Raw genomic sequence first — 12,391 nt, 5'->3', positions numbered from 1 at the left:
GTGAACAGATCATGTCAATGCCAGACTCAATGCCTACCATGGACGCAACCTTACTAACAAAAGCAGAAAAGGGCAAAAATAAAATAAAAATTCATCTACTCTAATGCAATACTTGCTTTCCCAGCAGCAAGTAAAACACAATAAAGCCCCTTTTATTTTTGAGAGTGCAACGTATGTGCTCAATGTGGATAATAAGACACCCGCATTATGTACGGCAATGCATTGTATCGTCAGCCACCAATTCGATTTCTCAAGACTATAGGCTACCCTGTTTTGGTGGGATGTGCTCATGGCGGTTAAAAAAAGGATCCATGTATCACTGTTACGCTGCTCTGTTGGAGGTCTAGTGCACTGAACAAATGAAGAGCACCATGCCAAATATGCTCAAGTCCATTCTGAAGACCTGCTTTGGCCATTAACAAGAAGGTAGGCTGTTTTTGCTTGCAACAGAGGACAATGGAAATAATGAATCAGAAGAAGGCTAAACATTGCCCTAACCTTCTAAAGTTTAATAATACCCTGTGACTTTTGGTCAAAACCCAGTCTTTGTGCACTCATCGTCCATCAAATATTGTACCACAGCAAATATTGCTCTATCAAATCCAAGTCTCTTCCGCTGGAAATAGCTGTGATACAAGGTGGAGGAAGGCCTCATGGGAAACTAAAGTTTGCGAGGAACTGTCGTCCAAAGGTCAGAGGAAGCCACTTTTATAAGTTCTTCCGCGTGCATGATTTGCAGCACTGTTTGCCGTAGAACTTGTGGTTGCAAACTCCATGCTGGGGAACCAGTTGACACCAAGTAAAAAAGTCCACGCAAGAAGGATCATCTACAATGGTAAAAAATACCAAGCAAACATATTTAGTTTACAATGGAGATGACAATGTAAAGTTCAGAGCTAGTTCAAAACAACAGCTGGCCATATGTACATTTGTTTCCATGTATTAGTCTATTCCTAGGAGCTCTGAGAACATAAGAACCACAGTCCTACCGACCAAAAACCCATCTAATCCAGTACACCACTGCATCCACAAGTCAGTCAGATACCTCTGACCCATCCTCTATGAATCTGTCTAGTTCTTTAAGGCCATATAAGTAACTTTAGAAGAGGAAAATCCTAAGAGATTGCATAACTGCTTCCAAAAAACGTAGGTTGCTCTGAAACCCACAACCTATGAAAGCTGATCCACATACTTTTGCAAGCCGTATCATCAGAAATAGCACAGTTCTTACTAAAATGTGATTTGTGAGAGCAGATAAATAAACTGCGGAGTCGCGAATGTATAAACCATCTCCCCAACAAACTACTATGATTTCCTCCCTCTCCTTCCACCTGACAGGATTGAAGCATGTATGCTTGTGAAATTTATCTGCAAGATCCAATTCCTGCTGTTGCACTGGTTAGGTTTCAGGAGGTTTGCCACTGAACAAGAAAGAGGTGGTAGGGATCTACAGAACCACTAAGGTCTCTTTCATACAGGCTTCTCAAACCTACTTTGGCTTCTAAAGGCAAACAGATCCCCCCCACAAGTTTTCAGACACCTAAAGGATAAAGCACGCGCACACACACACAGGTCAAAAATGCATGGTCCCTTAACCCACTTTATTCCCCGTTTCAGCCAGGATCAAATTTACCCGGGCTGGGGGGGAAACTACGCATTACCTTGAAAAGCAGGGACGAAACTGTGCCAATCGATCCATGTAAACAGAAAGTGCGGGAGACGTGAAGTTCCTGTTTAGTTTGGCACACACCCCACGCCCCCGGTGATTGGTTGTTTCAAATTGACCAGTGAGGGCCTTCCCTGCCCCGGGAAACGACCAATCATCGGGAGCGGGGGTGTTGCAAGCTAAACAGGAACTGTGTACGTCTCCCGCACTTTCTGTTTACATGGATGGATTTGCACACAGTTTCATCCCTGCTTTTCAAGGTAATGCGAACAGTTTTCCCCCCAGCCCAGGTCAATTTGATCCTGGCTGAAACAGGGAATAAAGTGGGTTGAGGGACCGTGAGTTTTTAGCCACACGCAAAGATCTAAACAGGTTTTGGAAAATGCAAATTAAAGCTTCATTGGCCATTTATGCAGGGCTGTTTCCCCGCAGTCACCCCGCTCCGACTGCTTCGGGGCTTCCTTTTGATTATGCATGCCTTTCCTGACCGTCACAGGTCGCCTCACGCTCCCTGCACGTTTCCATGAGTTTTGTCCGCGTTTTCCAGATTCTGGCTAAAACAGCCAGAACCCGGAAAACATGGGCAAAATGTGTGGAAATGAGCGGGGAGTGAGAGGCAACCTTTGACGGTCAGGAAAGGCATGCACAATCAAAAGGAAGCCCCAAAGAAGTTGGGGGGGGGGTGACTGCGGGGAAACAGCCCCGCATAAATGGCCATTGACTGCAGGAGGACAGCGCTTTATCCTTAAAGTGTGTGAAACCTTAAAAAAAAATCCATTTGCCTTTAAAAGCCTGAGCACTTTTATGTGTAAGATGTGTGAATCCTTTTAAAAAATATGTGTGCCTTCAGAAGCCAAAGTGGGTTAAAGAGCCCACAGGAAAAGGACCGGAGTCACTACAGATGTTAATGAGCAACACCTGGGACTCCTTATCAATTACTGGTGTTAACAAGCTTAGCAAAACTAGCGAATGCTCTCTGATTTTTCTTGATGAGATTTACATCTCATACGGTACTTCCTGTACTTTATGGCCCCTTGACGCTGATGTTTTCCTCCTATACCTCCTACATAAAAGGTAGTCAAGAGACACTACAGGGTATCTGAAAAAGAAGAAGAGGAGTTAGTTTTTATATGCCGACTTTCTCTACCACTTAAGGGAGACTCAAACCAGCTTGCAATCACCTTCCCTTCCCCTCCTGCAACAGACACCCTGTGAAGTAGGTGGGGCTAAGAGAGCTGTGACTAGCCCAAGGTCACACAGCTGGCTTCGTGTGTAGGAGTGGGGAAACAAATCCAGTTCACCAGATTAGCCTCCGCCGCTCATGTGGAGGAGTGGGGAATCAAACCTGGTTCTCCAGATCAGAGGCCACAGCTCCAAACCATCGCTCTTAACCACTACACCACGCTGCCAGAAATCCAATTAGATTTCATGCCAGAAATGTGTCCCTTAACAATGCTGTAGTGCTGTTTGTCTGTCTGTCTGTCTGTCTGTCTGTCTGTCTGTCTATCTATCTATCTATCTATCTATCTATCTATCTATCTATCTATCTATCTATCTATCTATCTAGCTGTCAAGTCGCAGCTGACTTGTGTCCCTGTAGGGTTTTCAAGACAAGAGACATTTAGAAATGGTTTGCCATTGCCTGCCTCCCATCGTGATCCTGATATTCCTTGGACGTCTCCCATCCAAATACTAGCCAAGGTCAGGACTGAGAGGGTGTAACTAGCCCAAGGTCACCCAGCAAGCTTCCATGGCGTAAGTGGGGATTCAAACCTGGGTTTCCCAAGTCCTAGTTCAACACCTTAACCACTACACCACACTGGCTTTCTGTAGTCCTGGTAGTTGTGTTGAATTTTGCCCAGCCATCTATCTGCTAAAGACACAGGAGCTCCCTACATGATTGCATACTGGTAATACAAATAATCATCACGGGGATGCTTCTGGGATTCTCTCTATTTATTTTTTTCTCCATGGGTTTTGGCGTGCTAGTCCTGTCTTCGAAGCATAAGATGAATCTTCCTTCTTTCTGAACTTTTAATTTTTTTCTTAGTTTTACACTAATTGACAATATGGAAAGAAAGCCGCCTTGATGGAATCAGACACGAGGCCGTGTCGAGAGTCTTTCTCACAAGGTGCATTTAGCGATGTGCCGGAGCAGACAGGAAGAAATGGAAACCTGCCGGGAACACCATGGGCTCCTATTTCACAATCAATCTGAACAACTGTCCTAGTTAAAGCAACTCAAGGAGAGTCGCAGTGTGGGACAGAATGGTCCCCTTGGAACAGCGAAGGAATGGAACAGGGGAAATCCTATCATCTGTAGTCTCTTGCCCCACCCTTCCCCATTACATGGCTTTGTCTTCAGAGGAACAACGTTTAGATCTGAAGCATGTAACTATATTTTTAAGGTGGGGAGGAACCGGTCGCTGTATGCATGGCTTTCCTTTAAATGCTATTTCTTTTCTGTGCCAAGTTGACTTACAGGCTGTGTGTTACGGTACCTAGCCGACGGATGGAAATGAGGAAAAACGAGCGGAGCAGCAGACCCAGCCTGTCTAGGGAAGCCTGCAAACTTTCCCTGAAAGACTCATGTCTTTCCCCGCAATCTCTCCCCAATGACTCACCGCGCTGGAACTATGCGGTGGGTAATTGAGAGTGATTGGCTCCCATGCCGTTCCAGCACAGCTGGCCACGTTTGGTGGTGGAGACAGAGACTTAGAAAGCGGCGAAGAGATAATTGATCTCCAGAGCCTGAAGACCTACTTACAATAAAGTCAAAAAGGACTGCTACAGCTGGGGGGTGGGGGGAGGGAACAGGCTGAAGCAAAATGAGTAACAGACGCTGCATAAGAAATCCAGCAAGAAGACGGGTGTGTGTGTGTACTCTACCAGGAAAGAAAGTGGGCATTTTTTAAGTCGTGCAAAAATAGGTAGCTTCAAGAATTCTAATACAGAGCCAGTGTGGTGTTGTGGTTAAGAGCAGTGAACTCTAATTTGGAGAACTGAGTTTGATTCCCCACTCCTACACATGAGCGGCGGACTCTTATCTGTTGAACCGGGTTGGTTTCCCCACTCCTCCATAGGCAGCCTGCTGCATGACCTTGAGCTAGTCCCAGTTCTCTCTGAACTCTCTCAGCCCCGCCTACCCCACAAGGTGTCTGTTGTGGGGAGAGGAAGGGAAGGAGATTGTAAGACGGTTTGATTCTCCTTTAAAAAATGGTAGAGAAAGTCAGCATATAAAAACCAACTCTTCTTCTTCTTCTAATAACACCCCACGCCCTTCCGGGAGATTCTGAGAGCAGATTCCCCCACCAAATGTCAGAGAGTGTAGTACTTTGGATGGAATTTGGCAGGAACTCTATTTAAAAGTGAATTTCTTTAGTACAAAACAATTTGCAACATAACAGTAACCTATTTCAGGCTGTTCGGCCACTCTGTGTGGCCAGTCAAGATCCATGGATTCTCATGGTTTCATGCTGATTCTCACATGGGTGCTCATTGCTTGATGACTTCAGAATTGCCATCAAGCAACAACTTGCCAGCATCAACAGGCAGCCAGTGATCTAATATTTTGATAGATCTTTCATGTTACACTAAGGAGCTTTTCACACGTGCTGAATAATGCACTTTCAATCGACTTTGCACTTTGCAGCTGGATCTTACTTTGGGTGCTTTCACACATGCTGAATAATGCACTTTCAATCTACTTTGAATGCACTTTAATGATTGGTTGCAAGTGGATTTTGCCATTTTGCACAGTAAAATCCAGCTGCAAAGTGCATTGAAAGTGGATTGAAAGTGAATTATTCAGCAAGTGTGAAAGTGCCCTTTGAGAAATGGCAAAATCCACTTGCAAACGATTGTTAAAGTGCATTGAAAGTGGATTGAAAGTGCATTATTCAGTATGTATGAAAATGCCCAAAATTACCACACATTCTTTGCTGTTCATTAAGGTCTGCTCAGGCATCCAGCTGGCCTCTGCCAAGTGATGGGACATGAAATTAGGTGTATGCATGTGTGAAACATCTCATTACAGATAATATTTGCAGGGCTTCCAATGTCATCAGTCCAACATCCAGTTTGTCCAGGTTTTGCCTTCACTCACTCTCTCTTCCAGAAGTACTGCCTTGCCTGAGAATGCAATCATTCATTGATCATGAGCTTTGACATACTAACTCTGAAAAACAAGGAAATCTTTTTTGAGAGCTGGTTGGCCAAACATTCACTAACAAGAGTGGGCGTGTTTACCTCTTTTCTCAGGAGCAAGGCAGAAATTAGTATTGCAAGCTCTTGATATCGCTGGCTTCTGATGGGGCAGGCAGCCCATTGACGGCTGACCCTGCCGAAGGCACTGCACAGTCCGTGTCTGCACGCCTCCACCACATGTCACCGTGCACTGCAAGAAGGGAGAAATAAGAGGTTGTATTTCATACAGCTATGAGAACCTACGTGTCCCCAAGAAAGGCATCCCTTTCTATGTATCCCACAAAGCTCTTTTCCCATATGAAGCCCCTCAGTTTCAAGGTCCACAGGAGACAGCAGGATCTGGACAGCTAGGGTTGGATCCTGGAAGATTTCCCACTTGATCCGGTCCCCCTCTTAAATGAAGCCCACATCAATTTGGATTTTGTTCATAGAGGGCCCACTCCCCAGCATAGTATTTTCAGTGGTTAAATCCCCGCCCCCAGTGGGCAGATGAAAAGAGGGTAGGGTCTACTTGCTCATAAGACAAGATGTAACTTTACAGCTTTCTAAATGCATTAAGGTCAATGGGTGACTGAATGAAATGATAAAGTGGTGACCTCATATGCCCACCCACCAGATGTGGAAGAATGCAGGAAAGAGACTGAAAGGTGGTGGAAAGTGCCGTCAAGCTGTAGCTGCCTGATGGTGACCCCACAGGGTTTTCAAGGCAAGAGAGGAATAGAGATGGTTCGTCATTGCCTACCTCTGTGCAGCAACCCTGGACTTCCTTAATGGTCTCCCATCCAAGTACTAACTAAGGCTGACCCTGCTTAGATTCCAAGATCTGATAAGACTGGGCTAGCCTGGACCCTCCAGATCAGGGCAGGAAGGTAATTAGCAACTTCAAGAGGGAATAGATCACCACAAGATGATAGTCAGATTTTCTAATCTTGGTTTGGCTTGGAACCACAGAACAAACTGCCTGCAAAGACTTGGGCAGTGCAAAGCCAACCGATGTCCAACATTCACAAATCTATTTCCCTCTTGATCTACAAACTCTTTAAGGAACTAGTTCTAATAATACTGAAGGATGGCCCAGGGGAGATTGATCTTGTCAGTTCTTAGAAGCTAAGCAGGGTTGATCCTGGTTACTACTTGGATGGGAGACGGGCAAGGAATACCAGGGTTGCAATGCAGAGGAAGGCAATGGCAAACCACCTCTGTTAGTCTTTTGCCTTGAAAACCACATAAGGGGTCACCATAAATCTGCTGTGACTTGACGGCACTTTATACACACACAAATGTTTCAAATATTCCTCAGTAGGTGCTCCTTTACACTGAAACTGTACCTACATGTCACACATACGCAACTGTTGAGAAAACAGTCAACCCACAAGAGATTAACATTTGAAAACATTATTTGTTGACTTATTTTCAAAAATTTACAACCTGCTACGTGGCTCTGCAGAGTTGCCTCCAGGCAGCAGGGACATGATTGGAATTCGTCTGCTATTTGTCTATGTACCAAAAAGTGATCATTGTCTCATGACATATCTGTGGGGAGATAGCCATTTCCAAGGAAACCCCTGAAATGTTATCAAATACGTGAATCTAGTCTGTCTATGAACATCAAGTCTCCAAGACAAAATGTGATCACTTTCAACTGATTATGAATGAAGGTTAGGTAGTCATGTGTGAATGAGCTGGTGAAGAAATGCTTGTCTTAGGGATATGTGACTCATAAGGTAGAGGCGTTCCAAAATACAGAAGCTTGTTTGCAAGACAGTGGAAACAAATATAGACTGATCCAGTAATCAATCATGCTATTCAAGGAATTCCAGACAGTCTCTGCAGATCCCGAAGGACATTGCACATGAAAATTTGTAATAGTTCAACCACAGTGCAGCTCTCAGAAGAGTGACAGAAAAAGGTCCATGGAATGCTGCATACAGGATTTGCGAAAGGTTGCTGAGAACTGCACAGGAAAAGGTTAGCAGAATAGATGTTGCTGAATACGGGATTTAAGTAGGGATGTCAGGATCGGGGAGACTCAGATTGAAATACCCACTCAGCTGATCATTTAGTGACCTTGGACAAGTCACTCACTCTCAGCCTAATCTAACTCCCAGGGATGTTGGGAAGATAAAACAGAAGAAAGGAGAATTATGTAGAAGAAGAAAAGGTTTTATACCCTGTGTTTCTCTACTGTAAGGTGTCTCAAAGCAGCTTACAATCAACATTCCTTTCCTCTTGGAGCGGTGGAGTCTGATCTGGGAAACCGGGTTTGATTCCCCACTCCTCCACATCAGCCATGGACGCTAATCTGGTGAACCAAGTTGGTTTCCCCACTCCTACCCATGAAGCCAGCTGGGAGACCTTGGGCTAGTCACACTCTCTCAGCCCCGCCTACCTCACAGGGTGTCTGTTGTGGGGAAGAGAAGGGAATTGTAAGCCAGTTTGATTCTTCCTTAAGTGGTTGAGAAAGTTGGCATATACAAACCAACTCTTTTTCTTCTCTTCCCACATCAGGCACCTTGTGAGGTAGGTGGAGCTGAGAGAGTTTGGAAAGACCTGTGACTGGCTCAAGGTCATCCAGCAGGCTTCATGTGGAGGAGTGTGGAATAGAACCCGGTTCTCCAAATTAAAGTCCGCTGCTTCTGTGGAGGAGTGGGAAATCAAACCCAGTTCTCCAGATTAGAGTCCCCTGCTCTTAACCACTACACCGCGCTGGCTCTCTTGTAGGCCATCCTGACTTCTTTGGAGGAAGGGCATGATAATAAGAGGATGGATTGATAGTGGATGGATGGACAAATGTGTAGAAGTAGCACCTGGTGCTGTCCTTCTGAGATGATACCACTTTGGATTTTGCAAGGGATGAAATAATTTACCGGTAATGGAATACTCTCACAACTTTTTTTAAAAAACTAACAGATCGGGGGGATTAAGCAAAATTCCTTCTCTGCAAAGTTAGGAAGGGAGTTTTTAAAAGTCTAGATCCCAATCTAACACACCCCTGCAGATGTGAGAGCTCATGTGGTATCATGATTAGGGTGTCGGAATGGAATCAGAGCTATCTGGGTTCAAATCCCAACTCTGCCTTGATGCCTGCATGTTACCTAGGGCCGGTCATTATCTCTCAGGCTGTGCCTACTCACAGAGTTGTCATGAGGATAAAATGAGAGGAGAGTTATGTGCGCTGCCCTCAACTCCCAGGAGGAAGCTACCAGAAGGAAGGATGGAATAAAAAGAATGATCTATTCAGTGCACAATCCAGGTTGATGCCACTACAGGTGGGATGTAAACACCAGCAACATTGAACCACATTGCCCTTGACTGCTACAGTAACAGTGCAATGCTAAGCAGAGTAACACCTTTCAAAGTTACACCAAGAGTATTGTGTTCAGCTTTGGGCACCACAATTTAAGAAAGATGTAGACAAGCTGGAACGTGTCCAGAAGAGGGCAACAAAGATGGTGAGGGGTCTGGAGACCAAGTCCTATGAGAAAAGGTTGAAGTTGCTGGGTATGTTTAGCCTGAGAAGACTGAAAGGTGATATGATAACCATCTTCAAGTACTTGAAGGGTTGTCATACAGAGGATGGTGCCGAGTTGTTTTCTGTTGCCCCAGAAGGTCGGACCAGAACCATCGGGTTGAAATTAAATCAAAAGAGTTTCCATCCAGACATTAGGAAGAATTTTCTAACAGTTAGAGCAGTTCCTCAGTGGAACAGGCTTCCTTGGTAGGTGGTAAGTGCTCCTTCCCTGGAGGTTTTAAGCAGAGGCTAGATGGCCATCTGTCGGCAATGCTGATTCTATGACCTTAGGCAGATCATGAGAGAGAGGGCATCTTAGCCATCTTCTGGGCGTGGAGTAGGGGTCATTGGGGGTGTGTGGGGGAGGTAGTTGTGAATTTCCTGCATTGTGCAGGGGGTTGGACTAGATGACCCTGGTGGTCCCTTTCAACTCTATGATTTTATCATTCTAAGGTAAAGATTAAGGGTGTAACTCTGCTTTGGATCGCACTGTAACTAGAGCAAAGAGCTGCACCGGAAGACGACATCTCCAGAATGACTGCTTTTAGACCCTCTGTCTAGGCCGCCTCTCTTACTTGCTGCCAAGGTGAAGAATACCATCCTGACACCCTGTTGTACACATGATGCAGGGGACACACTCCTCTGTTGCACGCTTCTTCCAGTTCTACGTTTGGCTTCTTCAGGTTCCGACATCGCCGTTGGGGGAAAGTGATCAGTTTGCCACCGATGCTCTTCTCGCTGCACTGCATTTCTCGCCTCTTTATGCCTGGGCCACAGGTGGCAGAACACTGCAGAGGACAAAGCACACAAACATTTGGGCTGGAACTGAAGGTTCCGTTTGACGTTTCCGGCGAAAAGATTATTTCTCCCCTGTGATGTCGCTGAACCTTGCCCAAGACACGAGCCTTAATGGCAGTGGAGAGCATTCCACGGCTCCCTCACGAGAAACTGGGGGATTCTCTTCACATAACAACCAACAACTACATAGCCATTGTCCTTGCTAAAGTCATTGAGAGAGACTCCAAGACAATGCTGAATATATTATTCCGGGGCATTTTAATATACATGCCAAGGATAGCTTTCCAAAACCACTTCATGGTCTCCATGGTTACTAAGGGTCTTTCCCAAATAAGTGGACCCAACACATATTGGAAGCAGTGTTTTTCACTGGCGTGGAAATGGGTGAATGGGTTATGAGAAGCCAGTATTGAGAGAACACCACTGCAACCATCAGAACATTATTTTCTGAAAGCCCAGCTTGCGTATTAGCAGCAAACCACGGCGCTCTTTGGAAGATAAAATAACCAGATAGGTGAATACCAATCTCTAAACCTCACATTGCATGCCTGTTACTTTACCTCACTCCAAGCAGAAATGACCCACTGGAGACGTTCATTTTTAGGACACCGTCCCAACACACACATCTGTTGCGTTTCGGGCTTCGCTTCGCCATTGCACATGCTCTCCGGCAGGATTTTCATCATGAAGGGTCCCATGCTTTTGCAAAAAATGTCCCGTTTTGCAATGCCTCTTCCACAAGTTTTGGAACACTTGATGAGAGGGAGAAACAATTTAAGGTCAGGTGTAAGGAAATTTAATTTGGCACTTCTCTTTCACTGTAGAAAAATGGGCCAACCAGACTTCATCAATATCCTTGGTTACGGATGTATGGTTGGATCTTATGACACATTTTCTCCATCCAACAAGACTCCATCCTCCAGAGCAAGATTTATCATTTAGCAGATGGGAGTCATAAAGTCCAACCCAATGTGGTCCAGCCATCAAAGCATCTTTTTTTACAGGCCCATAATGTTAATTCTCAGATTGTGTAAACACACCTTAGCCTGTGTGAAAAAAACAGGCTGTGTATTATGAAAATGTGGGGAACAGCAAACTGAAAAAGACCTGATTCAAACCTGATAAAATTACCTGGAAGTGACTTTACCTCATCAAGCTGCTGCCTAATTCTCAGCAGGAGGGTGAAGCCAAAATTGGCTCTTATTCTATTAATGTACTGTCTACATTATTCTTTCCATTTGTCCATATAATTTATATATGGCGCAGAGTGGTAAACTGCAGTACTGTAGTCCAAGCTCTGCTCACGACCTGAGTTCGATCCCAATGGAAGTTGGTTTCAGGTAGCCGGCACCTTCCATCCTTCTGAGGTCGGTAAAATGAGTACCCAGCTTGCTCAGGGGTAAGGGGAGATGACTGGGGAAGGCACTGCCAAATCACCCCGTAAACAAAGTCTGCCTAGTAAATGTTGGGATGTGACATCACCCCATGGGTCAGGAATGACCTGGTATTTGAACAGGGGACCTTTACTTTACTTTTACTTGATCACACAATAGGCAGTCTGTTCAGAAAAAAAAATGGCTTGGGAAGGGGCTATGGATCAGTGGTGGAGCATCTGCTTTGCATGTAGAAGGTTCCAGGTTCAGTCCCTGGCATCTTCAGGACCAGGCAGTAGGGTCTTGACCTGAGACCCTGGAGAGCCACTGCTAGTCTGAGTAGACCATGCTGACCTTGATGGACCAATGATCTAATTCAAGATAAGGCAGCTTCATGTGTTCATGTGGATCCAGAAAACCATGAATGGAGCCTGTTTCACTAATCTTTAGCACCTCCCCTTCCCTCCTACTGGCCCATGCATCCCTTGCAAAGCCTTTCTTGGTGGTTGGAAGAACCTTCAGGAATGGCTTGGGATGAGGCAAAGGGGAAACCGCAGTAGGACGCAGGGTTGAAGTTTGGGTTGAGGTTGTCAGTTGGGTCCAACCCAACATCTTCCATTTCCATGATGTTCATTAAGTGAAGTTTTTTTCCTCCTTTGCAAAACTTCAGTGCACTGATTAGACTATCCTGAAAGCCTCTGCAGGAGCTCATTCACTCAGATTACAAGTCTGCAATAACGTCTGCCTTGGCAGCTTTACAAAATGGCAAACGTGAATTTCGCTTCCAGCGTGAAAGCTGTCAAGACTTCCTGTGTCTTCCCGAAGCAGAGGCGTATG

General features: G+C 45.3%; 1 protein-coding gene across 2 annotated transcripts in view; it reads right to left on the bottom strand.

Moving 5' to 3' along the window:
* Window positions 1–692: 692 nt before the first annotated feature.
* ADAMTS18 (ADAM metallopeptidase with thrombospondin type 1 motif 18) overlaps window positions 693–12,391 on the bottom strand; it is a 92,605-nt gene continuing 80,906 nt past the window's right edge. For both annotated transcript variants that reach the window (XM_056862471.1, XM_056862470.1), the window contains exons 17-20: window positions 10,742–10,933; window positions 9,959–10,171; window positions 5,915–6,062; window positions 693–827 (exon numbers count right to left, since the gene is read on the bottom strand). In XM_056862471.1, the coding sequence (XP_056718449.1) occupies window positions 709–827; window positions 5,915–6,062; window positions 9,959–10,171; window positions 10,742–10,933 (672 nt within the window). In that variant the 3' untranslated portion in view covers window positions 693–708. The remainder of the gene's footprint in view (window positions 828–5,914; window positions 6,063–9,958; window positions 10,172–10,741; window positions 10,934–12,391) is intronic.

This window comes from Euleptes europaea, chromosome 17 (genome assembly GCF_029931775.1).
Source record: "Euleptes europaea isolate rEulEur1 chromosome 17, rEulEur1.hap1, whole genome shotgun sequence".
NCBI lineage: Eukaryota > Metazoa > Chordata > Lepidosauria > Squamata > Sphaerodactylidae > Euleptes > Euleptes europaea.
This window is presented reverse-complemented; position numbering and strand designations above follow the sequence as displayed.